Source organism: Daphnia magna, linkage group LG10 (assembly GCF_020631705.1).
Source record: "Daphnia magna isolate NIES linkage group LG10, ASM2063170v1.1, whole genome shotgun sequence".
Classification (NCBI taxonomy): Eukaryota; Metazoa; Arthropoda; class Branchiopoda; order Diplostraca; family Daphniidae; genus Daphnia; species Daphnia magna.
Window position 1 is genome coordinate 7440933 of NC_059191.1, and position 27666 is coordinate 7468598.

The 27666-nt window shown below is 42.2% G+C and overlaps 2 protein-coding genes and 1 long non-coding RNA gene across 13 annotated transcripts; 2 read left to right on the plus strand and 1 right to left on the minus strand.

Moving 5' to 3' along the window:
• Positions 1 to 1508: 1508 nt before the first annotated feature.
• Positions 1509 to 7468, minus strand: LOC116932120. 10 transcript variants are annotated; one of them, XR_006652532.1, is made up of 8 exons: positions 6061 to 7198; positions 5900 to 5986; positions 5716 to 5798; positions 5486 to 5644; positions 3534 to 3698; positions 3184 to 3424; positions 2165 to 3119; positions 1509 to 2101 (listed from the first exon to the last, which is right to left on the minus strand). It is a non-coding gene; the product is annotated as an uncharacterized LOC116932120 (long non-coding RNA). The 10 variants fall into 10 exon arrangements; XR_006652531.1 differs by having other exon boundaries at positions 3512 to 3698; XR_006652528.1 differs by having other exon boundaries at positions 2165 to 2336; positions 2790 to 3119; positions 3184 to 3698.
• Positions 7469 to 7590: 122 nt separating this feature from the next.
• Positions 7591 to 10100, plus strand: LOC116932119 (putative ammonium transporter 1). The gene is made up of 9 exons (XM_032939856.2): positions 7591 to 7876; positions 7961 to 8050; positions 8123 to 8231; positions 8290 to 8408; positions 8472 to 8692; positions 8760 to 9105; positions 9188 to 9306; positions 9372 to 9648; positions 9714 to 10100. Exons 1-9 carry the CDS (start codon positions 7630 to 7632, stop codon positions 9875 to 9877), a joined length of 1692 nt encoding a protein of 563 aa, XP_032795747.2. The 5' UTR covers positions 7591 to 7629; the 3' UTR covers positions 9878 to 10100.
• A 1715-nt stretch (positions 10101 to 11815) lies between these two features.
• Positions 11816 to 26943, plus strand: LOC116932121. 2 transcript variants are annotated; one of them, XM_045180631.1, is made up of 24 exons: positions 11816 to 11955; positions 12175 to 12225; positions 17711 to 17918; positions 18020 to 18390; positions 18537 to 18994; positions 19073 to 19237; positions 22011 to 22154; positions 22219 to 22415; positions 22493 to 22613; positions 22675 to 22931; positions 22998 to 23226; positions 23288 to 23609; positions 23672 to 23887; positions 23956 to 24051; positions 24115 to 24402; positions 24462 to 24678; positions 24750 to 24960; positions 25027 to 25219; positions 25282 to 25400; positions 25524 to 25655; positions 25742 to 25954; positions 26026 to 26156; positions 26229 to 26376; positions 26440 to 26943. In XM_045180631.1, the coding sequence occupies exons 3-24, from the start codon at positions 17755 to 17757 to the stop codon at positions 26662 to 26664; spliced, it is 4617 nt and encodes a 1538-aa protein (XP_045036566.1). In that variant the 5' UTR covers positions 11816 to 11955; positions 12175 to 12225; positions 17711 to 17754; the 3' UTR covers positions 26665 to 26943. The 2 variants fall into 2 exon arrangements, with proteins under 2 accessions (XP_045036566.1, XP_045036565.1); XM_045180630.1 differs by having other exon boundaries at positions 11860 to 12225.
• Positions 26944 to 27666: the final 723 nt, after the last annotated feature.

Consider the following 27666-nt stretch of genomic DNA (forward strand, 5'->3'; position numbering starts at 1 on the left):
TACACGATTCCAAAAGATTTTGTAATAAAACTAACTACAACTTAATTAAATATATTATTTTTCATTTCCCTCCTATAGGGCCCGAGAGGAAAAATACCCCAGGTCGGAATTCAGCCTTGGCAACTCAGCATCCGATCTTGGTCTATCAGAACTCAAGGTCACTGGTAAAACTAACGTATGGCTGAAGCGGTGTTATCGGTGCAGCACCGATTATAGCACCGTTCCACACCGAAAAAAGAAATCCCCGCACCGAACATCCCCGATTCATTTAAATCGGGGAAGCTTAGCGGTGTCCCCGATTAGAATGTGATCGTCATCGTCATGGAATCCATGACCGCCATGACTATGGGTTCCATGACTCTGGCCAAATTCAAAAATAGTTGTTTAGCGTTTTAGCAATTAGCGTCCGTCTTGGGACCGTGTTTTGTTTCGGACTATCCTCCATTTATATACTTTCATCTACCAATTCGTAATTTATTTTAATGTTAAATGTTTCCGAGTTAGCAGCGGGAAAAAACATTTCTGGATCAAATACCAAGAAAAGTTTGTAAGAATTAACTTTAATTTTACACTTTTGGTAACGTTAGTTCCAACATGCGACATTAATGCTTAGATTTTTTAAAAATAAGTTTCCAATTTAATAACTCTCATTAATTTTTATTTTCCGGGTCGACTACAGTAAGTTCTGGTTGATGAATTCTTGTACAGAAGCCGCTGAGCGAAACAAATAAACACATTTTTTATTTCAAGGAAAATCGATGGTAAAAATAGGAAAAGCGGAAGTAGAGTTCTTAGTTTTTAAATTTTTTTAACACTCATGAGTAGATAACCATAAAAAATTTCACAGCTCTCGTAGAAATATCTCTTGGTAACTATTAATGGTTTTCCTAATGAGTTGTTCCATGTCTTTTTCCCGGAGGGCTGATTTTATCCAATAATACTTGACAGAAATAGTGCCCAACAGCGGAATGAAGACACGCTGAACCCTCCACCCAACGTACCCATGATCCTCTTGAGTTGCAGCTGTGGTCAAAATCGATTCATCAATTGACATGCAACTGATGCGAGATATCTTATCTGGATAAAACCAAGGAATAGGTGGCTTGTTCAGTAAATCTTTGAATCGAATTTCTATTTTGCGTAGGAAAAAAAATATATAATAATTTAAACTACACTGTATGTCTAGCATGCGGCCAGAAGGGATAACGTGTCCCACCATCCGTAAAAAACTGTCGTAAGCCATGTCAATGGCCCGCAGACATAGGCTTTTTTTCCTGCTTTGCATTTGTGATATTTATTCATAACAGGCAAGAATCTTTTTGGGTGGGTGTCACCGCTTTTACCGCCAGCGTTACAGTTTATTTTTTTTCATGCTAAAAATCGATACAGTCGGCGCTTTCAGTGAGCCCTAGAGCCTTCAGCATGAAAACAAGAAGTTTGTGCCAATCACGTGATACCTTTCCAAATTTTCTGGCTTACTCGCCTAAAGAAAAACAATCGACATTTGTTATTTTTCAACTGGCTTTTTTTGCAGATGACGCATAAAGTAGGTTACACAAGCTTTGGCTAAACTTTAAAACAACAGAGCAACTTTTCAACACGGTAAACAACAGCTTTAATTATAAACGAAGCTGCAAACTTTAGCAATCCATTACCAGGGATATTATTCCAAGCCTACTTCGAAAGCCTGTTTGAGGACTAGAAAAAAATTGTTTTTGATTTGAACAACTCCTTAAACTGTTGTTTTTCAACTTCAAAACTCTCATTTGCTATTCGTATATCACTCGTTTCTTTAAATCTACCAGTAGAAAAAATTCGGGTAATATGTTCGCCGTTCCAAAGTGCGAGTAAATAGTAATACGCCTGCTCAGCAAACAGATCGTTCTGCAATGCACAGCAGTAGGTTCCCTCAATGTTTGTCAAAAGGATTGCATCTCCTCTCACGATTCTCCGTCACGATTCACGGCTCTGCTGCGTCTGAGGTGTATGGATTTAGTAACCGGACTGTACGCTGGTAGGACTGAAGATGTCGCTCTTATTACGACTTTTACGTTGCGATGTTTTACACCCTGTACCATTTCAGTAAAGAGCTGTGCGACATCTATAACATTCCCGTTGAATTCGTGATGAGAATTCTAGATCTGCATAATCTCATGGTGCTTACTGCTTTGAGTGGCGGTTAAAAGCGACTGGCGCATCCGTCGCTATCCAGCTGTCGTTTCATTCCCACTCCATTTGGAAACAGGCTGATGGCTGATGTAACCGGTGGTGAGAGGTTGAGTTTCTAAACTAATCCGCATTCGGCGAACACGCTTTGGTGTGTGCACTTTAGACAGCTGACGGGTGTGGAAGCAATTAAAACATAAGGAAAGAACGTTTGTTTTAGTAGTGTAAGCAGTAATGAATAAGTATCAGGCTTCTAGCTTAATAAATCTACTAACGATATCGCGATCGATAACTACACAAAGTATAGTACTTCATTCCCATCAAGAGCACGTCTATAGATGCTGCAGTCTTGCTTTGTTTTGTTTTTTTCCCCCCTTCCAACTGGGTCATTTCACAAGAGTTTTCTTCCCAAAATAGACGAGTTAAATAAACACAGAGTATAAGGGTCAAGTCTGCGTGACTGCTGATGAAGGACGAGTTTACGACTTGCATAAAAGTTCGCGGTCGTGTTTTGGCTGATGTCGTCATCAGACTTGAAAGTGTTCGACATACGCTAACTTTTCTTTTTTTTTTTTATCAAGTAAAGCCGTCTTTGGAGATAGCAATCAGTTGTGTATGGTTACCATGGTATAAGAGAAAAGTTTAGAACGAAACGAAAGGCACGTTGCTGGTAGAATCCAGCGGACGAATTGCAGTCGTCGAATCTCGATCCCAAACTTGGAAACGACAGACGGCGGGGAATAAGTTTAGCGACAACGACGGATTGGGATCCAGCGACCGATGAAATCTCTTGAACCCAAATTGAGTAAAACGTGTAGTAGACACAAAGGACCTCATCCGCATATGCACTGCACCTGACAACAACCTCTGCAGCGGCCGAGAAACGCTGGTTGGCTAAAACGACTGCGGCAGGTTAGACTAGACACGAATTGGGTTAAAGCAAATAATAGAAACTGGAAGTAAATAAATTTAGATTAGTTATTTTGTTTATTTTCTTGCGCTCGGGTATAGAATAACCTTATTCGACCAATGCTGTAATAAAAACATCGGTATCTAGGTTGATTCGTTGGAATTTGGAATCGCGACGATAGTTTGTTGTGACTGCTGCTCCGCTATCTTCTGATCAACTTTAATTTGCCCTTTTCTTTGCCGGATTCGCTTTTGAAGCGCGGAAAATACACTGACCGCATTTTGAATTTAGTGATCATAGGTGACGCCCTGAATTTCGATCACATCCATCAGCGTAGGTTGATAAATCCTGCATCGACCAATACACAGAAACGTAAGCAAGGTACAAGAAAAGTGGCGAATAAATTTTAAAGATTAATTCAATTCCCAGTTGTACACGCTGAGAATTTTCCCACGACATTTTGCGCATTCACAGCATTCGATGTTTGTTGAGGCTTTCGTTCTTCCAAGACCGATCCCGCAGACAAAATGACGGGGAAAACTAACGCACGGTCTGGAGCAATGGTGACGACGATAGACAGCGCGTGTAACACGGCCTAGTTACGCTTGTCTGCAACGTGCAGCTGGGAATAAGGAAAAGAAAAATACGTTAAAAATAGATTCGACCGGCTTAACACTCGACACACACACGAAAAGAAGAACTATACTTTTACTGACAGGAGGATAAAATGAATTAACAGCGGTCAAATGAATAATAGCTTTCGTTAGAAGCTCGGACGTGAGTTCCCAAACCGTTTTGTTCACTGTGGGCAATCGATGATTCACACGGCAGCGATCATTAAGTGTATGTAGTGTCCAAAGAGCTGTCTCAAATGGGAATTCATTATCACGCAATCGTGAGAAAAGGATCAATTTTCTTATTGTTGAAGGGGTTTTAATAGTTCTGCTATCAGGCGAAAGTAATCAATCGGATGGCATTCAGCGAATACTTGGCCTAGCGCTCTAGACACATTGGAATTTTTCAATTTAAAAATTAATGAGAACCCTAAGCAAAGTAGATTCTTTGAATAGCCAATCGAACATGATTTTCTTGGAAAATAATAATATTTGACATTTGGCTATTTAAATAGCAAAATTGCTCAGCTTGTGTATCGATTTTGAATATCGTGACTAGACACGTTCACGTGATGGAAAATTGCCAGGCACCTTCTTTTATTTACTCTCCCTATAACTCACGTCGCTTCGATGTGAGGGCTAAAGTTAGACCGGGTCAACAGTTAAATAAGTGTACGTCGATCAGCTCCAAGCTTGATTCATATCTTACATAATTGCCTACGAAAACGATACCTCCGGAAAAAAAACCCCATATACTTCGCAACAACTAGGCAATCACCATTCTTCATTCATGAGCTTTCAACGAGGACACTCACGCAATAATCACGTTACAAGTACTTTGTCCTAGTAAATATCGTGACAACATTAAAAGATGCATCAACGGAGGGGAAAAAACGATGCGATGGTCTTGCTTTATTACACCCAAATGCGCGATCAAAAATTTGGCAGAGCAAAAAGAACTTTTCGTTTCAGTGTAACAGGACATGCAACATTAGAACAGTCTTGTAAGACATATACTAGTTTCTGAAGTCCCGTCTTTTGTGCCTACCACTCACGCCCATTCAATTAGAATGAGAACAGAAGAAAGCAAACGATTCCAGTGAAGTTGTTCAATGTTCGTTTCGAGATGTCTGATCGAATGATAGCGAAGACCTATTCAGCGCAATCAATAGAAGCAATGATAACAAAGAACTGCCTGCCGACCGAAACTTGATAGCAACCGAAAAGAAACTTGGCGGAGCAATTGGTACAACTACTTTGCAACGGAACTTTGGATGATTTGTTCGTGGTTGTCCACCCAGTAATCATGTACAATAACAATGAAGGCAAACTCTTAGAAAATAGAGAAACCAGAGTATTCTACGAGAAAAACAATGACAGGTTTGTGGGTACCTCTCAATCGAAGTGGGCCTGGCGCACGAAAAAAAAAACGTTACATTTTACACAAGAACGTACGCTCGCTGGATATAATACAGTTTGAGTTTCAATTCATGTTTAGAATTGAAAAGAAACGAAAAAATGGCGAAAAATTATGGTAACTAATTTCGTTATACGCAACTCTATCCAAACATGGGCTGTGTTTCGTTTTTGCCCTTGTAAACTCTCAATCGATGGCCATAACATATTTTGTTTTCGTTCTTTATTCCCCCATTTTTCTCGACTAATTGATTTATGTATTCCATCGAACAGCCGATAGCAATTTTTCAGCCGGATGGAACCACTTTATCTTCGTCCATTGCCACAAAAACGTATGTACTGTAGGCAGAAACTATAACAAAATCAATTTTCCGCTTACCTTTGAAGGATTTCGCGTCCATTCATTTTCATATGCTGGTACAGGGTGACATCAAGTTAGCCTCGTATCGAATGATTTTCGCTAATACGGCAAGCACTTTAGTGAATGGCGCGCAGCAGCTATCTTACTGTAGTACCCAGTAGTACGGCACGCCGATGCCTACGAGAATCAAATGTCCATTCGTCAAAAGTGAAGGAAATTTGCAACATAATAAATTAAAAGTGACGTACAATGTCGAGACGTTTGGGCTGGAAACGTCCCTGACTGGCTCAAGACCATGAACTGCATGGATTTTCTCCAATCCGTGTGTGATCTACTTGCATTAAATGGATCCATTATTACCTGGATACTTAATTATTTTCATGGTCAAAGATATTTTCTTTAAGAGTGACCTTATCTCTGCTCGCGGATTACCTTTCAAAACGTTTTTGTCTGCAGTGTTGGCGAAAATCCATCCTCCTATGACAATGCTGACATCGTCGTTTCAATCAGAAATAACACCTACAGTACAGAGACAAATGTTAAGCAACTATCGATTGAATTTGATCAATATGGCACTATACACTGCATACGACCTTTTATGGCACCTGGAGTAGCTTACGTCATGGACGTTCTGGACGGATGGGTGTTCACCTGCAGTTGATCTGTCGTTGATAAACTGAGAGGCACCGTAAAAGATGATTGACGCCTGGCTTGTTTTTCTAATATCCAAGTCCATTTCTCTTGTTATCTTATTATGATCTTATGAATCATCTCATTTTTCCGTTATTCTGTTGGAAGGATGGTGCTCACCACAGCCCCATTTTCAGTCAAAACAAGAGTTGAAACAAGACAGGTTCACACATTTTTCCCAACACAAGTCACATGTACGACGTTATGGTCGGAGAAAGTTATTGTTATGGCTGCCAAGTCTAAGACTTGCTGCTCGATTTATAGCCATCACCTGGGCAGCACTGTTATGTCTCTGCAGATTGGACGTTTCTAAAACGCAAGGCAATTACAATACGCACATCTTCAATCTCCGAATCCAGGTTTTCAAAGAAACGACTGACGTCTGCCAGTGGGCCTTGATAGTCAAAGAGAACTACCATCTGGCGAAACGACGTGGACATCAACAAAGCTAGTGTGTATAATTGCAAGAAGAGATTAGCACGAGTAGTTGTTTGGCACTATAAAGCAGACGATGGTAAACTTGATGAACGTTAAATGAAATGAAAGGGATTAGGTGGACAGCTGGGGAAGGCATAACTTTTTGTCTGTGGAATCTAACTTTAGCGAGAGTAATCCAGCTGCTGACAGATCGTTGTTTGATGGACATCAGTCGTTAAGACAGTCTGCGATAGATGAAACAAAGCATTTGTTTTCCCAAGTTTTTAGTTCAAAGGTAAACAACGTTAGTTCACGCGTAATGTAACGCATAACTTGGCATACTTTCCTGTGGACTTCAATCCACACCAGTGTTTTGTTCTTTCGCTTCATTTGTTGTCTGTCTACCCCATAAGCGTAAAAATAGAACAATGTTAGTCATGTTGGAATGACTTCGGGATATTCAAAAAACAAAGAATGTCTTGTTTGAATATTTCGTCGGACTCCATGGCCAACGATGACGCCCTTCCTCTTCTTCAAATCCTTTATTCAACAATTGGATATTATTCGTCTTATTCTCACTAGGCAAATCAGATTTTGATAAGTAAACTGAAAGGTACTACTCAACCACCTTTTGCGGAGCTTACCTCTGAAACGGCGCCAACGGTACAACAATGCATGGATTTCCATTCCTTTTCTTGCTGACGTAACACAGTGGTGTCATTACTTGGAAATAACCACAAGAATCCTGATCGAAAAAAAAAAAAAAAAAGAACCACCAATATTCCCCTTGAAATTTACAAGAAAACGTGACGTTATCCTTGCAAATGATTTGACATAACACCATTAAACAGCCGATAACTAAGGTTTGCATCCTTTGAATTCCGTACAAGAAAATCCGGACAAAAAGCAATGAAGTGGTCGCCTACAGGCAAATAGAATTGATGAGACAGGTGTCGGGGTAAGGGGGTGTGCAAATTAAAAACGAGGAGGAAAGGTGAGATGGGACTGTCTGGTCTTGTCTGAGAACTCAGTGCTCGGCTGCCCACCTGACGAGAATGGAGGCAGTGTCCAACCTTGTCAATAACGTGTCCAATCTTGTCGCCAACGTGTCTAATTTCAGTCAACCTTACGACGAAAACCGAGAAGAGCGAGCAAGCGTGGTGATTGGAGGCAATGAAGCCATGCTGATCGAATTCAACGCCGCCTTGTTAGCCGATTTTCGACATGTGGAACGAACGCTCTTCGCCCTCCAACGTAACCTGGATGACTTCTACTTCGTCACGCTCACTGCCATCACATTCGGTAGGATCTTTGTATTTACCGTTTGATTGTCTTTGCGTTTATTGTTACTTGTTATTTGTTACTTGTCTCGTGTGTTACATGAAGCCATGCAATGCGGTTTCGCGTTCATGGAAGTCGGTCTCGTCAGGACGAAGAACACGACCAACATTCTGCTGAAGGGCACCATCGACGCTTGTAAGTTTTGACATTTATTTTTAGATGAATGCAACTTTGTGAAAGAAAGATTTATCTCGGATATATTTTCAGTTGTTGGCTGTTTGTCTTATTGGCTGTTTGGCTACGCCATTGCGTGGAGCCAAGGGAATTCATTTGTTGGATGGCATCACTGGGCATTTGCCAATTTACCGCCTGAAAAGTAATTGACTTTGACTTTGTGCGATACAAGAGATAATTGAATTCGGATGATTCTTTAGGTATTCCGAAGCTTTTTATCAAATGATTTTTACCAACACTGCCGCCACGATAGTCAGTGGAGCTGTCGCTGAGCGTCTCAATTTGCCCTGCTACTTTGTTTACGGCACTTTACTTTCAGGTTTGAACAGCACAATCAATCGATTGCGTATCTTCGTTTAGACTAATATTTTATTTGCCCTAGGATTTGCTTATCCGGCCTTAAGTCGATGGGGATGGTACGAAGGCGGATGGCTAAAACAGATGGGATTCCGGGATTTTGGTGGTTCGGGATTAGTTCACATGTTCTCCGGAGCCTGCGCTTTGGTTGCGGCCATCATTATCGGACCGCGAGTCGGTCGTTTTGATCCGCCACGCCAAGGGGAAGCCTCGCACGGACAACACATTCCCGGCCATTCTTTGCCCGTAACTTGCGTGACAATTTCTAATGATGCTTATCAAAAATGTGAATCGGATGAATGTTTTAACGTAGTTCGTGGGACTGGGTGCTCTGCTGCTGATCTTCGGTTTCCTCGGCTTCAACGCAGCGTCGCAATTGTCTTTGAGTAAACCTGGAGATGGAATAGTCATCACTTACGCCACTTTAAACACTTTGTTGGGTGCCAGTGGCGGTGCGTTAACAGCACTGTTTCTCAATCGCTTTTTACCTTTCTGGGGTAATTATTGGAGTTATTTGACGATGATGAATGGCTCCGTGGCTGGAATGGCTGCCATCTGCGCCGGTTGTGATTCACTTCCGTCATGGGCAGCTGTCCTCAGCGGAATTCTAGGAGGAATAGCTTTTATCGTTGGCCGTGCACTTCTGGAAAAACTTGAAGGTAATCTGCGATTTAATGAGCGATTTTTAACTCATTTGTTTTTGTTCGATTCATCAAACTAATCGATGGCAATTTCAAACAGTGGATGATCCTGTCGATGGGTTCGCTATTCATTTTTGCGGTGGATTGGCCGGTTTGCTCTCTGCTCCGTTCCTTATCCGAGAAGGTATTCTGTTCAAGGGCGATGCGATCTCAGCAGTGGTAAGTTTCCTTTCTAATTTGGATATTTTGGATTTCATTTTAATCTGCCAAATGCCGTTTTACAGGGATTCGGTTGTAACTTGTTGGGCGCTGTGGTGATTATTTGCTGGGCGGTCATTTGGTGTTTGCCCATGTTTGCTATTCTCAGATGGGCTGGCGTTCTACGCATTCCACTTGAAATGGAATTGGCTGGAATGGACGCTGCCAAACACAATGAATTGTCTTATCCAGTGTCTGCTTGGCAAGAGAATCAACACGGGTTCGATAACAAAATTCTGGGCAACAACTGGATGCCGCCTCATACTAAAATGCACTCGCCACTCTCCGCCAATCTAACCCTCAGTAAGATTTTGTTAAAAAAAGATTTGCCAGTTATTTATCTATAGGAATCACATGAATGTTGGTAGGGCGACGAGATTCGCACGTGATTGATTCAACCTGCCCGGCATCTTGTCCTTCGACCGAGCCGGCCTTATTGCGCTCCGTCAGCACTTTAAATCTGGGTGAAGTGAATCCTGCTTTGGACGTTTCAGTGCCCGTTTTGACCACGAAAAGGTCGACAGCTCTTTAAACTCTTTTTTAACGAAATATTTTATTTCAAATTACGTCAAACTTGAAAAATGTGAGTTTTTTTTTTAAATACCAACGTCGACACGTCGGTGCTTCTGCACTGCAAATAGCAGCTAGCAAATAATTTAAGAGTAGGCGTACCCTTTTTCTTTTTAAATAATATATTTATTTTAATTTCGTCTGAAAGTCAACATGAAAATAAACAGGACACTATTTTTATGAAACTTTCTAGTGATTTCTTTTCCTTAATATCTACAGTGCAAAGAACGATAGTATATAGCAATCGATTGGTTTTGGAAACGAAAAGATCGGGAGGACGAAGGGTTCATCTGAATGGATTCGTGAAAAAAAGTGGCGATGACGTTCGTCTTTTGGCTGCGAACTCAAAAAAATGGAAGGCACATGTACACGAGAAAAGCTACTGAATGGAAATAGGCGCGCCAGTGATGGTTGAAAATGTTCAGTCAGACCAATTAGGGAAAGGATTGAACATGCACGGCTTACAGTTCCGCCTCGTTTCTCGTGCTGACTGTGACCCTTTTGACTATGCACGCAAGTCTTTATGTCCGCAGGAAAAGAAATAGGAAACTATTTCATCCCTCTTGTCGAGCCCTTCTTTCCAACGAATATAAAGAAATGGGGAGACTAGTTGGCCAACTCTCTCGTCAAGTAATACAAACTCTATAGACGGCCGTCTCATTTGCGACGTGGCCGACACACCCTCCTCGTTTCACCGTAAACACAGTCCTTGATAACTCAGTATTTATCTATACTTTCGTTTCCATTTTTTTTTTATCGTTTTCCCTTTTGGCAGACTTTCAAACGCAGACGAAGAGAGGAGAACACACGAGACTAGGTCCTTTTCTCCGCGGGTTCAGCTATAAACACGCTTGCACATGGCACCGATAACGCCGTGTATCAATACTACTCTCAATACTACCTCCATTCACAAAGATGCTCGTTTGTCGATTGACGTCCGAGAGAATCCGCCTCCGCTCGATTGTAATCCGAACAAGTATAAAAGAAACCATAGTTTGCATTAGATTTTCATCCCATTGGTTTGCGATCATAGTTTGGTCCGTGCAGGAAATTGACGGGAAACAAGTGGGTCACGAAAATTTATTGTAATTTCAAATACGCCCACGCAGGCCCCGAGTTTTATTAACACATACAAGCAAGACGTGGGCTGCTGGGCGAGCCCTCAATGGCGAAAGGCAAAGTTCCAAACTTTTTGATGAAGGAGTCAGCTTCACTGTATTAATAGAACTGAAAGACAACAACAAAACAAAAATGGGATAGAACTAAACTTGTTTCCTCCTCTTTTTCTCTGTTGGTGTACATGAAAACTTCCATTCACGAAATATTCAAACATAAAGAATATATACATCTCTGTTGACTGTACGATTTTTAAGCAGTTGCGTACACAAACATCGCTCTGCACAAAATGCCATTTAAAAGTAAACGACTCTCTACTCTATACTCTGGGAGGTCTACTCCAAACTAAATATAAACAAAACAAAAACAAAAAAAGTAGCAGCGAAATCACACACACAGGCATGAGAAAAGAAAGAATCGATATGCATAAACAAGCAACGCTCGTGTGTTGTGACCTTCAGTTTGCAGAAGGTTCATAGGCATTTGCTTTTATTTCCCCGCACAAAAACAGATTGCAAATCTTTTTTGTTTTTTTCCGCCCTTTTCTTGCACCTTCTTATGTGCGTGCGTGTTGCGACACTTTCACGATCTCGCGTGTTTGATCGAGTAAACGCAGTGATATGTCAGCAGAAGGTCTTCACGGCGCATTCGCCGATGCAAAAGGTGCCGGCCAAAACAACGCGCAACGGGAGACCGACGGCACTGAGTTGCTGGGTGGGTTTGAGGTGGGTGGCGGAAATGGTTGGGTTGTATATAACACACGGCGTCGGTGGGAGGAGTGTTGCCTGTTCTGCCCATGGGAAAAGAGTATCTACATAGGGATGCTGCTGTCGTTCGTGATGCTGCACCAGTTGGTGAACACGCGAGGAACACTGACGGTCGTCTCCTTTCCCATCTCCTTGAGAAATTGCATTTGAATTTCGGGTAAAACAAGTTTGATTTCTTCCCACTGAAGAAAGAAAGAAAAAAAAAAGCAGACAGATTTAGCATAACCGTTTGATCTTGGAGGGAGTTTGGTTCATACTAGAGACCCAGCACATACCTGTCATAAATTAGGTGTTGACACTAAGGAAGGGAGGGTTACGAACGTGTGGACTGTTTATCTTCCTCTTTTTTTTTTCTTTCTTACTCCGCTCACCCAAGTGGAAGGAACCGCATCGGCTTCGACGACAAAGAGGACAACAACAAGCTCAGGTGAGCCTCCACTCGAGCGTAAACATATGGTCGATATTGTTCCTCGCGGCACTAAGAATTGCATGTTTTTTTATTTTTATTTATCTTTCTCGCTTGTTATTTTCCTTTGATACTCCGTCAGCAGAGAATTTCAATCCATTTTATTTTTCTTTTCATGTAGACCAGTTTTGCCTTGCCCCATTTAGCCACGCATGTAGCAAGTACTCGAATGCTCGTATTCCACTCGAAAGAACGCAACCCGAGAATCGATTTATCCGGTCTCGTTGCTGCGTGCACAACACGATCCCTTTTTCTTTTTTCTAGACTGGTTTACACAATAGACAGAAAGATAACAAACTGGTTCACCACCATTCGACTGCTTGTTGGGTTTTATCCAACTGAAATGGAAATCAAAAACAAATATACGTACAAAAGGCCGTTTCAGTAAACACCTTATGTGGTATAGATGTTTACTTCCAGCGGATTCAAAGCGACTGGATCCTAAGCTTACGATGTTGTTCCATCGACTTTAATACAGTCATTGATTTATGTTTTAAATGTTGATTTTTGTCTGTGAATCCCATCGATACTCATCAAATTGCGTACAGTATTTTTATTTGATTTCGTTTTTTAAAAAGAAAATTTCGACGGGGTGTGCACTGCGGATAAAAAGCGCGTTACACGTTGCGTGGCAATCTGAAAGATATAGTGGAAACACGAAAGACACGGACAATGAGAGTCCTTTCCTAAACAGCTGCTACCCGTGGCAGCCTATCCCAACACCAGCCCCGTTTGTGCCTAAACTATGTACAAGTGAACACGGAGAAAAGAGATTGTAACACCATACGCTAAAAAACGAATTGAAGCTTGTACGTATAAATGAAGTGAAATGAATGACGAGAAAGAAAGCAGAGAAAAACAAAAATGCCAAAATTTGGAGAAGCCTATTGGTACAACTAAATGGCAGCAGCTGTCGCATAACGAATGGACTAAACAACCGAGAATCGTTATTTGAAGATGCTTTTGTTCTAGCTCTATTCTCTCGCTCCTCGACGAACATATCTCTAGGTATACCTACAACGCGTATCAATTGACTTGTCAATCGACACCGAGCTTCTTTTTTGTGTTAGTAAGAACGTCGTCTTCATTGCGGGGGGGTTTGTTGTGATAAACTTGATACGCAATGTCGAGGCTTCAATTAGTTCTGACAGCAGCCGCATCACCTTTCCCTTCATTAGTCAAACTTTATGCCTCCTTGTCCTTGTATAAGCCTGTTATCTAGCGTGGAAACAAGATTGAACAATGCTACACGTCTGAAAGAGAGAAAAAAAGACGATCATCTTTTATTGCTACTTTCTGTTTCCCAAAAGGAAAGACTGGAGAAATTGAATTTTCTTTTGGCCAGACAAGCCAATAGGTTCGTTAAGACAATCACTTGTGTATTCGTCGGTCGTCGCATCTGCTTTGTGTCTCGCTAAGTAGGAAAACTAAAGCGAAAAGAATAGACGGACTATACGGAGAGATGCGGGCGTGCAATTGAGGTAAAAAAAAGACAGAATGTAACAACATAAAAGAATAGCAGAAAAGAAGAAATGCCAGTTGGCATTAGAGAGCCTTTGGGGTGGACTGCACGCAGAGATAGTAGCAAATTAAGAAAGATAAGAAAGCAACGTACAACTTCAAACGTACACGTAACGACAACGGTCGCCCAAAAAGCACGACCCCTCTTTTGGTGAGCGCTAAAGTCGGAACAAGCGCCGGATCTAGCCGACGACGTGCTCTGATAAGAACTCTTCATTGATCTTAATGTATATCTCTACCCTCCCGCCCCCAACAAGTTCACTCTGCTACATAAACCTATATACCTACATCACATAGTCTATATACATGCACACACGCACACCCGACACAATTTTGGAGGACGAGGGTGTCTTCACTTTTCTTTCCTTCCAGTCCGTATGGCGCAATTCAATTGGCTTTCCCCCTCTCTTTTGCAGCAGCACATGCTGTTGATGGTGCGGCTGACGGGCGCTACTAACTAGCTGATCAAAGTTAGCAGGCACGCCCCGTTGGCTTTCCATCGAGTCATTTTATCCCCATATTGTATATACCCAAGAGAACTTTACACTACTCGCTGCTATAGTTTTTTTTTAATATTTTTTATTTTAAGAATAGAACTATACAGAGTGACAACCGACGACGCTTCATCAAGCGTACTACACAATATTGACGTATCCACTCTTTGAGGGGCGGAGACGTGTCTCTCCGCATCACTCATCCGAATTCTTTATGTCGACGTGCAGGGCGCAGGTTGAACGTCTGAATTAAAAAGGGATTGCCAGTTGATGCTTACCGCTAGTGAATGGCTAAGTATGTACAGCATAATAATAAATAGAAGTCTTGAGACGATTAAGGCGGATAGTATATAGCCCACTTTGAAACTTTCAAAGTCTGATGGAAGAAACTAGTTTCTGATTTCCTTCCGTCTGCCATGGGAGGACAGATAATAGGACTCGGTATAACAAAAGAGACGGGAATAATGTATATATAGTATGCTTTCCTTTTTTTAGCTTGGAGAATCTTACGAATGCATAAAAGGATTCAGAAATAATGATGATTAGGACACAAAAGCCTGAGGAGTCGTCATGAATAAGTCTTTCAAATATCGATCAGTTTAAGAAAAAAGCTTTTGCCCTTTATGGTTGACATGTCATCGGACTGCAATTTCGCTGATATCCAACTGTGAAACGGTGACGAATAAATAGCCAAACGAATAAAATCACGTTCAATAAAAAAGTTCAGAACAAAAATAATGGTCGAGAAAGAAAATGATCCATTGGCAACGGCCGGAAAGCCGCGCCGAATGCAAACAGAAATCGCGAAATGCGCGCAACCATATCGATACATCATTTTCCTATTCTCGCGTGTTCAACATTTCTTTGAAATTCTATTCAATGAACGAACATTGTACTGTCTACATACTATATAGTTGCGGGTGATTGCGGCTTCCGCAGTTCATTCAATTGGCTTCTTTGCGCCATTCCGACGAATCGAACCGTGTAACATTGCAACAAAAGTAGGGCCTTGTTCTTTTGTCTGTGTTGGCATCGAAAAAAACATAACCTAACAACAGTCTGCAAATAAATACACACACGCTGGGTCATGTGATTCAGTCGCGCATCTCATTCCACGAACGAAGAAAACACGTCGGCTCTATATTTAAACCGCGTCACGCAGATAAGAAAGAAAACGGGCAGGGCCGCGCTCCGTTAAGACCTTTGGCAGTTGACTCACAATGACGACTGTGTCAATACTGACAATTCCATCAACGAACACGGCGCAGCCAACAAGGCGGCAGAAAAAGAAAGGATGCCGAAAGACTGATGATCTTAACCATTCACGCTTCACACCAACGCCTCTGTTTAGTTTCCGTCAAAGGCTTTTATTTATTATTTTTCGTTTCCCCCCCCTTTTTTTTCTTTAAACTTATTTCACATCGCCTATACAGAAGAGTTGAAAGAAATTTCAATCTGTGTGTGGGGTTTTTTTTTTTTGTATATACGGACATGATTTTTCATGTTGTTGTGCGCTCGTGTCTTTCACGCGTTCAACCGACCGCGAATAGTCGCTCAACGTCCGCCCGTAAAACGAACCTCGCCGTAAAAAAAAATATGCGACAACGCCGTATAGTGAAGAACAAGAGACACTCCATTGTTTTCTTCGTCTTTTCTTGTTGTTTTTTTTCCCACCCACTTTATTTATGTATATCCTAGCGCTCTTCTTGTGGTCTTTAACGTACCGCAGCGCCATTCACTATTCCATTTCGACATTCTTTTGTTTAATTTTAATTTTATCTTTTCATCAAAGAAATAAAACAAAGAAAAACCAAACAAATGGAACGATAATTTTCCCGACAGCTTCGTAAGGTCTGTGCGTCTTGGTGCACGGCAGCGCATATTAATAAGTGGATGCCATGACGACGGTATACGTTTCCAAAAATAAAAAAACCAAAAAAAAAAGCTCCCCCTCCATCATGTATAAGCTCTGTTTCTCTATGCTGATGTTACCTCCTGCGAAAATAAACGATATTGAAAATTTACGAGGAGAAGCGATGGCATCCGGGGCAACCTATATACGTTTTCAAGAAGATGGAAGATGATTGAAAGAGGAGCCGGCTTGAAGCAGGGCGGCGATTAAGCATATAGAGAAGGGAGCAGGACCAACGAGTAAGATGGGGTATTAAAAAACAAACGTGGCTGATTAGCATCCTAGAAAAAAGAAAAGAAAAAATGTTTAAGAGAAAAGAAGAGAAGGAGACAACTTTTAGGGGGAGGGGGGGGGAATAGCGAACGCAGCGCATAATACAGAAAAAAACAAAAAACACTCATATATACGTAGAAAAAAGAAAAGTTTCTTGTGCAAAAGTCTGGCCAGGCTGCTGGAGTCGAAAGGAGCCTGAGAAAACTCATCATAACTTTTGGCGCATCAAGTATCGATCCAACTGAGGGGGGGATACAATACACACGACGACGACGTTTTCTTCCGCTCTCGCACGTCCGGTTTCTTTTTCGATTTCCTATTTTCGGTTTTTTTCTTTCCTGTTTTGGCCTATTAGATGAAGATGAGCGCGAGAGAGAACAGCGTGAAAGTACACGCAAAGAACGAGAAAGAAAATTGAATGACCCAACTTTTTGTCTTTTGGCATCGCTGTGTACATTGGCCTAATGAATTCCCTGCAGATCGGTCTGTAGGAAATGTAAACGATAGGGTCAATAACGCCAACATAAACATCTTAACACGGAAACAAATGTACGACACGATCGCTGCATCAGATGGAAAACAAAAGCAAACACGCATCGAGTATTCAAGCAGCTTGGCTCGCACGCTAAGTGACCGTTAGTCGGGAATAGCGAAACATAATTACATCGATTCAAAAACAAAATTTTTTATTCATGAAATATCATTGCAGAAAGGTTTAAGGATATATTTTTTTATGTTGGAATCTATTGACCCTTATCGGTACTAAACGAAGGATAAATGTAAAAGAGCACCTGCGGTTAAGTGCTGGCCACCATGGAACTTATAGCGCCCGTGTTAAGCCTATATACGATATAGCTATACACGTATACAGAAAAGTCCACTTAACTCCGGCGGATGGTGGAAGCGTGTTGTTCGCCATCAGCAGGGGAGGAAGACCTCATTCGAAAAACTATACCGTCATAACATCATTCAGCATTATATATGTCACCTTCCAGCGGTTGGGTGTCCTTTATTATTATTTTGTACATATACATATATTACCTTAATATGCAAATACGGCGTTCCGCTTTTCAGTGGAATAACAAGACTATGTATAGACTTATATAGTCATAAATAAAGACGAGCAGAATATCCAGACGAGTGAATTGTTGTCGTTGCATAACGAGATGCACCATTTTCTCATAAGAGAGTTCCCCATTTTTTGCCTGACACTTTATTTAAACAGTTTTCTTTTTCCCTCTTTTAGGTGTCACACCCCCTCCCCCTTTTTTTTTTATTTCTCCGTTTCAGATGCAGTCGACATTCGATGAATACAAAATGAAGGCTCGGCTGTCACTTCAATCGACATTTGTCACGGCCCTTGTAGGCCTAGTCACCCTGAAGCTCGTCGCTGCTGCCTCTGTGCTGACTCAGCCTCCAGCAGCTTCTTTGACTTGGATATCCAACTCGACTTCGTAAGTCATTTGCATTTGGCTCGTTGATATATACATAGATTGTTGTATACTCATTTTCCTGGAACTGGGTGTTAAACTGTCGATTATAACTGTGCCCAAAGGAGGTGGAATGTCGTCTGGCCGAGGGCCGTCATCTTGGGATCGACGACGGTGATGTGGATCGATCTGGAAGGATTGGAACAAATGACTAACGTCACCATCCGGCTGGCTGATTCCGAACGCACTTACGACGAAAAGACGCTGACGCTTCATTACGGCCAGGCAATGAGTCCTGTAGAGCTGACCATCCCACCGACTTACGACGGACAGCTGACCGTCCGACTCGGCTGCGGAAGCCGTCCAGGAAATGGCAGCGGAAATGAAAGCAAAAGCAGCGGATGCCAAAGTGAAGAGTTCCCCGTTCATCCATTAGAAGCCATCCAATCTCTTAGTTTACGCCTGGAACGCACTCTTTATCATCCGGATGATGTTGGTAAATTGTTCGAACTTTCCAACCCAACCAAACACTTGATGTCGACTTTCTGTTTCTCAGTGATCAATCAATCGATTCCGGACCGTCTATTCACTTAACAAACAGTTTTCTTTTGTTTTGTGTTTTACAAATGTCTTCTTCAAAAGTGTCGATCTGGATAGCTTGTTTGGATCAGCACGGACAGATCATGGCTGCAGCCGATCCCGAACGTGGCCGGACGGAGCAGGTTGCCACGCATGACGTCGCATCATCCGTCCAGGTGGCTGCCCACGATCCCAACAATGTCATCGTCCATTATTGGAGTGTCTCGCTCGTCGGTTCTCATGGTCTCAAGAACCTGCTCTTCCAGTTGAGCGATCTGCCGCAACAGACGGGAATGTGGACGATCCGGGCCACTGCCGGCGGTTTGACGGCAGCTCAAAGCTTCCGCTTAGTCGACGTTGGCCACCAGCATCAAAGCAAAAGCGACCCGGCTAAGAATTTAAATCAAAGGGAAGACAGGGTGGAAGATACTTCACCGATGGTAGAGTCGCACTTTGTCGAACTGGAATTCAGTCCGCGGACGGCATCGATGATCGAGCAAGGCGCCCCATTCGCTGGAGAGGTAAACGATCTGCGGTTAAAACTCCATCTCGATGATGATCTCGGTTCATTGATGTTTCTTGTCGTTTGCCATGGTTAGTTGATTGCTGGAACGTCAGAACGAGGCATCACAGTCGGCCTGGACGTACTGGATCAGCATGGAGCGTCCGTCCATCATCAGACGATCCATTTCGACCGTACGACGTCAACGATGATCTTCACCGTTCCGGCTCTCTCCAATCTCACGAGCAATGCTACTTTACAAGTAAGCAAACAAAGTTCGGATGCAGCAAACAGCTTATCTTCTGTACACTGCCAACAAAAGAAAAAAAAAAAAAAGCCAGGCCTCAGGGTCGAAACGGATTAAATGCCCTCAAGCATCAAGACTTTGAATCATTCATAATGAGAAAAGCCTTGAGGCAACCGTCAGAGTTTCAGGATTATACCCGTTCATATATTCAAACGAATCGTATGTCAAGGCACTAGAATAGCTGTCAATATTTTCTCCCCCTTACCCCCCCCCACCAAAAAAAAAAGAAGAAGGTAAAAATAGATCCGAATCATTCAGCTGACTGCGTGATATATTTCCCAGTTGGCACAGTTTTCTGTTTTCCAGTTCGTCACATACAATCCTCACAGTCAAGTAGGAAAGACATCAATGCTAAACTCGCTGACATCAAACAAAAATAAAGTCCCCCAACAAAGTCAGCAGTGGATGACGTTGCGTGTCCAGATGTTGTGTCGAGTTTCGCCTTTGTTCGTTAGGTGATGAAAACAGCGAAGATGATTCCAACTCTGCTATAACTTCCATTTTCTTTTCTAAACTAAGAGATCCGTCGCTCGACCCGTTCCAGCGCAAATGGGCCTAAGCTGCTTTGAGTCCGCAAAAGCGGATGAAAGAACCCCATTTTTGTTTTGTTTTCAACGTCGTTCAGCTTCTCGGAAAAGGGGAATTTTTCCCTTTTTCTTAGTGTCATTAGCATACGAAAGAAATTGCGAAACGCAACGCATTGTGGCGGAAGGATTTGTTGTAATGATTCGACAAGACTTATTATATTAGTATACATATGCTGCGGCGGAGAGGGGGACATCCGCCGTCCTGATGGCAATTCCGTCTCATACATGCAAGAAACTTGTGTGCGTCTGTCATGGCAAGAGACAAAAGAGACGACGGTAATGCCGATTCTCTGGAGAATGGACGCGTCTCAAGTTTTTGCCCCGTTCGTTTTCTATCTTCTTGCATATCCGAGCCAAAAAAGAAGACACTTTCATTTCACCCTCCTTTTCTTTTTTTCTATTCTCGTCACGAAGCGCGTAATAGGGAATTACAAGTTGGCAGCAAAGCCTACAGTATTTCTTCATCGTTTTCATTTTCTTTATTTCTATACCCTGATGCTCCGGCCCTGCACGTAAAACGATACGTGATCGTGAAAAACTGTGTAGACCTTGCGCTGCGATAGAAACAAATGAGCTCACACATCACATGGGTTGCGGGATTTTTTAACAAAATTATGGTAAGGGTCCTTTGCTAGACTCATAAATTGACAACAACTTGAAGGAAATATAGGAAAGGTATACTACTTTAGAAGTAGTTCTCGACTTATTCGCTCCGTTTTCTCCGCAGTTGCAAAGATCGTTTCAACTTTTGCGTTTTGCCGATCGCATTTTGCAAAAACGGGATCAAGTCGCTGGCAAACTCGGGAAATAATTTTTTCAAAAAAGGGAAAACTGTTTCATTTGATAATGTAATAGTTAATAGAAAGGAGGGGGGGTGATTTAAAAAAAGGGGAAAATTTGTTTAAATTTCAAACAAAGGTGAAAGATTCACGTTCGAGTTATTTGAAAGGTCTGCGTGGAAAGCATAAAATTTCTTTTTCCTTTCTCTCGCTCACCTGATTTTTTCATTAGCCATCCACTGGAACGAATGGCTGCTCGTAAATATTCTAGACTTGGAACGTCCGCACGTTGCTCGGATGCAAAGCGGAAGAAAACACACACACAACTAAGTGGATGCAGTAAATCTTTCACGAAGAAAGTGACATACGTTTTTTATCTTTCTGTTTTACAGCAAAATGTCGACAGAAAGAAAACTAGTAAAATGACTCCCTGCTTAGTTTAATAGAACACCCGAAAACTTACGGCATTCCGTATTCTTCGTTCTTGAGTTACAGCTAAAAATCATTTATATGGGCAACAACAAAATCGCCATCCACTTCGAAGACTCTGGGAAGCAAAGCTCTCGGACTTGAAACAAAACTCTATCCCTAGATCCGCTTTCCTATAGTCCTGCACAAACGAGAAGCAACTCGATTTTCCTATTTCCAAGACCACCAGTTCGACAGGGTATTACCGTCGAGGATAGAAACATATCCCAAGTGCACCAAAAAGATTGTAATTCCCTCTAGTGAACATCTCCACTCTTGATTTCGATACTTCAGTCGTTGCATATCCAATGTCCACACGTCGGGAAAAATCTTTTGCGTCTAAGGGGAGGGACAAGAGAAAAAAAAGCAATCACAGCGCGGTTAGATAAGCTGCCTAGATTCCATCTTGGATACAATTGTAAGGGGGGGAGAGGTACTGGTCATCCAAAATAGGGAGTAAAATATTAAGACTGACCGGCTGAGAAAACAAGAAAGGCGTCTGCCATAAGAAGATTACATCGTTCACGTTACTTCCTCGCAGTTTTCTTTCCCCCTTCTGATATAGCCAGCAGATCGCTGATTCAACAAGTATATATTTGCTGGTAAAAAGGACATTGTGCCAGATTTCCTAGCGATATATAAAAAAAAAGGAGCCCAATAATAAAAACTCCTTTACTGCATTTTTCTACTTTTCTTTGTTGGTGTGGGTGACCAGTCACAGATGAAAGCTGCAATCTCGTTTAAAAAAGGGCCAATAACACAGTGGCTGTCATGGGTGAATAACGACGTGATTGGAATGTTACATATCTAAGTGTTTCTTTTTCTTTCGTTGATTCATTGCGTTCGTCTTTTTCTTTTAATAAGAAATCAATGTGTGTGTCATCTATACATCAGGGCACTCTGAAATCGATCGAAGGACAACCGCTGGATAGCCAATTCGTCTTGGCAAGCCATTCTTTAGGTGTCAGCACTTGGCCGGCGTCGAGCGACAACTGCAATGTCCAGCTGTTTAGCCAAACTGGCAAATATCGATTTACGGTGCATTTTAAAAAAATCTTCTTTTAGAGTTTGTTAAAATAAAGAAAACATATTGTGGCATCAGGAAGGTGAAACGTTGCATTTGAGCATTTATTCCGGATGCAAATTGGTGGGGAATCGCATCAATTATGCCGTTATGTCTCAATCGTCCGGCCATGTCATCTCATGGGGACAGGAATACTTGGTAGCAAAGACTACGTTCCTTGCCGATGGAAACAGCAGCGACGATCAACCTAAATGGGCAGCCGAACTTAACCTGAGGTAAACAAAAACTATAGACATCAAAACCAGACAATTCGCCAGGCAATTGAGACTAAAATCGAATGCAATTTCAAAAGCATTCCTGTTATGTACGAGATGATCCCGCGTGCCATCGTGACCGTCTTTTTCTCACACGAAGGCCAGCGTTTGGCTTCAAGCTCTTTGGACATCCAAGTGTATAATCACGTCGAAAGCAAGGTTCATTTAATTAGTAGTATAAGAAAAGCCATGACACTCTCACTTACGGATGGATTAATAGGTGACAGTTACGAGCGTCAGGGCCAATAAAGTTCGAGTTAACATGACGCTCACAACGGGCTCTTATCATTGCCTCTACGGCTCATGGGCAGCAAAGGCTGAAACGATTAACTCGGCCGAATCGCCAAAGTTGATTGGACCTTCCATAGAAACGGATAGATTTCTCCGGCTGTTGCCAAAGTTCCAAACGCCTGCGACTCAGTGGCAACTTTTTGGCCAGTCGAGCGAACTCTGGTTCGTCCAGTGCTACGACCCGAGGTGTGTACGAAACTGCATCAACGTCCGTGTCATTATCGCTAATTATTCATTTGTTTTTTTTTTAAGTGAATCCACAACGAAAGAATTGGATTTGGTTGTAGCCAATGGAGTCGATCCGCAGCTGACGCTGTTGACGGTCGATCAGAACGGCCGAGTGCACGAATCGAATGCCGTCGCGATCCCGATCAAGCCAATCGACTGGACCATCGATTTCCAACTTCCCGAGAGGGTTCGTGTCGGTGAAGAATTGGTGGTCGATGTGGCACTCACCAATCGTTTCAACAACTGCTCTCAGGTATAGATTTGATCTTTTTCTCTTTCTGATTATCCATCAATTTGAAATTCGAATGCATTAGACTCAATTGCAAATGGCGCTGACGGGTGGCGCTGCTTTCGTCGCTAACGGCAAGAAATATCTCCAACAACCGGCCTGTCTGGCACCGAAATCGAAGGCCGTTTATCGTGTCGGCATTCTCGTTAACGAGCCCGCACCATTCGTCACGCTGACGGTTCAACTCAGGGGTTCGATTTCGGGTTCGTGTTGCGCCCCGAGTGAAGTCATCAACCTCGACGTCCATCTAGAACAAATGGAGACATTGCCCGTCTCTAAATCTGTGCCCGTTTCGGTCGCCGATTTCCAGCACACCCAATCTGACAGTTATCTTTTCTGCCTAGAAGGTACGCTCTTGATTTCCAGTCGTTGTTAAACATCATTCACGTTCTTAAATGGATTTCAATAGAGAACGTATTTACGTCGAATGCATCGTCATTCAAGTACGAAGTATTTCCGCTTGCAAGTCACGTTAAAACGATCGTGTTCCAGGCCTCAGCGCCGGCCGACTTGAGAGTGGCTCTTGGAAGTTCTGAAAGATTCGATGAGGATGAAGCAACTTCTTATTATCTCGTCCTCGGCGGTGAGGATAACATGTATTCGTGGATATCCAAACAGATGAACGGTAAATGATCTAACTGGAACATAAATGAACGATCTTCTTACGGTGGACATGTTTTTTTGTTTTTTAAGGTTTGTCCGAGATCAAGAACAAAATTTCGACTCCGAAAATCTTACGTCAGGATCGATTGCAGACCTTCTGGATCAGCTGGGATCAAATCAAATTAGGTAGAGTCTTATTACTAGTTAATAGCGAAATTTTAAACGTTTTCAATTTGATTTTTCTTTTAGGGAGGAAGAAAAGGAATAAGCCGTCCGTATCGATTAGGGATCAAAATCGTTGGTTGTTATCCTTTGGCAAAGGATCGCATATCGGTGGCCGTCCGCTAGCTTCGATCCCTCTCGAGGTCGATGACACTCCTTTCCGATACGTCGGATTCTCAACCAGCTGGGGATTCCAAGGATTCTTCAGAATATGGGGCACAGACGGGGGAGTCGATCAAACTACGCGGACTCTTAACGTACCCAAACCGGGTGTGGGTTACATCAACGCAGAACGTGCTGAAATCACAGTGAAAGGTAAAACGCTGAATTATCGTGGCAAATCAATTCAAACGGTTTATGATTCCCACTTCCAGGCGGAATAGCTTCGAGTCTTGATGATATATGGAGTACCACAGGATTTATGGATCCGACTAGTCTTGTCACTGTGCTGGAACGATTCCATCACGGCCAGTATGCCAAAAAATCGAACGGCAAGGAAAACACCAGCTGGAACGCGATCTTGCAGAACATTCTGAGTTTCCGGCTAGCCGACGGATCCTTCCATGACGCGGACGGCTCATCGGACGTCAAGTAGTTTCTTCTAAGGAATTTTTCGATGAAGACTTTCTTAAATATTTCGGGATTCGCTTCTTCAATTTCAGGCTCACTGCGTTGACCATTCACGCCCTTTCTTCCATAACGTTGCAGAGATACTCTGATCCTGATTTGCTCAAATCGGCTTTGACGTGGATGCACGGCCAGCAAAGTGAGGACGGCAGTTTTGCTGACGGATCGAACGCCACTCTACACGAAAGGATTGAAACCACTTCTTTCATACTGACGTGTCTATCGGATGTCCAACACGATGATATCGTACGCACGATCTTAAATATTTATTATTGTATTCAAAACTGATTGAAATGATCCTTTACTCAACAGGTATTGTTCCAAGTGAGTTCGGCTGCTCAGCGATTCTTGGAACGCGAGTTAGCTGTCCATCACGAGATGAAGACAATCGTTCCAATGGCTACAGCCATCCTACTGTCACATTCTTCCTCTTGGCCTGAGACTCTAGTTAAGCTGGATAGTGTCTACGATCAGCTGATGGATTGCTACTCGACCGACCGACGAGGTAAACTTCAGCGCCCACTAATTAGAAGTTGATGCACTTAGTGAGAGACGTTGTAAACGCAGAATGTTTGAACGAGATGACGTACGCCCTGACAGCTTATTCGCATCAGAATAAAGCAGTGAACATCCTGGAAATGGCCAGGAATTTGGTATCTGCACCGTGGCACGCTCTCCATCCGCTGGTATGTATAAAAAGCAGACCATCGATGTTGAATTTTGGTTATGATTCTTATTCAGTTTTAAGTTCTAATAACTGAGTTTGATTTGATGAAACGTCCATCTTTCTTTTTAAATGATATTTCAAGGATAAACTTAGAACAATGAAAGCTTGGAGCAAGTACAGTGAGGTGCTCAACGATCCGGTTCGCAATCTCAATATGCGGCTGAGATTCCAGAACGCCGAAGTTCCCATCGTGCTGCCTCATCATTTGCATAATGTTCGTACAGCTATATTCATTTTTGATTTTTTGTTTTTTGTTTTCCATTCAGCACTTAATTGACTCTGAGCTCATTATTCACCTAGGAATCCATTCTGACTAACGTGTCATTACCTGCAACGCTGGATTATGACGAAGAGATTGTGATGTCTGTGACAAACGATAATGAAACGCGTTTAGAATCCCAGGAAGAGCAGCAAAATTTGCGTATGCATACACCGACACTTACCTACGACATTCCAAGTCTCCCACAGAACGTAGAAGTGACGCTGTCCGGCACGGGATGTGCCATTCTTCAGGTTTTAAGCTATTCCCACTAACACAACATTTCTGTTCCAGCACATAAATTTTTTTTTTAAATGATTGTTAGACCAAAGTTTACTGGAAAACTCTGGAACCACCGATTTCTGAAGCTTCTGCCCTTTCCATGTTCGCCTCCGTTGAAGGCACCGGTGACAACGAAGAGCCACCAACGGCCTTAAACGTCACCATATGTGTCCAGTAATTTGCTTTGCTCTGTCAAAATCTTTTTAAAAACAAAATCTCATTATTCCCTTTGCTTGATTTTTCTAGTTGGAATGAAACTGTTCCAGCTGATTTGAGGCTTCGCATGGAAATGTTTTCCTCTTATTTAGTGTCTTCGGTGGATGCAGAAGATGGTTTTACTGAAGCCCAATACAAAATATTGCCAAATGGTGATGTCGTCATGAATATTGCCAAGGTAAGGAGATAATTAAACAAAAAGATCATAACAGAAAAGAAAAGAATGGTTATGTTTGGACAGATCAAGTCGAATTGCGGCCGGTGCTTTCGGCTAACAGCTGGAAGGGTGGGATTGGTAAAGAATATTCATCCTGGAAGGATCGACGTCCTGGAGAAAAATCATCCACAGATCCATCAAAGTTGGCTTTTAAATGGGCCTAAAAACACGTCGGTGTGGGCGCCTACAAATTCGTTGGCCAACAGCTCAGATAATTGGCTTCCAGAGAAGCCTCACACTTGCGACTAAATGGAATCAACCGGAAGAATTTGGGTCTTTTTTAAATATTACTTCTTCTCGTTTATTCTTGTTATACTTTTCTTGTGTCATAAATTGGAATCATTTAAATTAAAAAGTTCAAAAAAAAAAAAAATTTTTTTGTTTCTTTGTGAAATTTCTCTGAAAGGAAATGAATCGATACATTTCTTTGTTGTAACGAAATATCTTAACTACGCAATGTTATCAACACATTTCCAGAAAAAAAACAAACAAAATACATAGGCTCGAGAGAAAAACTGTTAACTTTAACCCAATCTTGAATTTTGGTTCTTTTTCCATCATCCAACATGAAGAGCTCAACGTTGGACTATACACTTGATGCATTTTATCAAACAGCTATCTATGATTGAATGGGATTTTATTGTCAAGTCAAATCTGGTTTGAGTCGCACACTAAACACACACATTTTTAAATATCTAGGTCTATCTGATGGTGAATGTTTGGTGACAAATGGTGAAAGGGGTGAGAAACGGTGGCTAGGTGAAAAATGATGTGTACTTACACCGACGCCTAGTCCTACATGGTTGTTTAAATACCAGATGTTCACCGCTGTCATTCTGTACCACGGGCCATATGTGGATTAAAAATAAACGCATCTACTATATAGAACACGATACGTCGATCGGTCTTGCACGCGTGGCGCTTAAAAATCCCGAAGAGTTATAACTAGCGGATTCACTGATGCATCAGACCTCATTCCACCCGAAGCATTCAACGAAGCGGTGTTGCTCTTCCTCAATCTTCAAGCCCACAGAGTCTCTGTAAGTTTACTGTCTCTGACAACACAAAATCATAGCATTATACTCATTTGATCTTTCTCGGGAACGTTCAATTCACATTTTGCAATCAATCTGCTTGCAGGTAGAATGACGCACATCATTTGCATCTCGTTTGTTGTTTTAACAGCGTCAGCATTTGCTGCCCAACAAGCCAATATTCACTCGAATGGACGGCTTGTATTCCTCTCTCCCA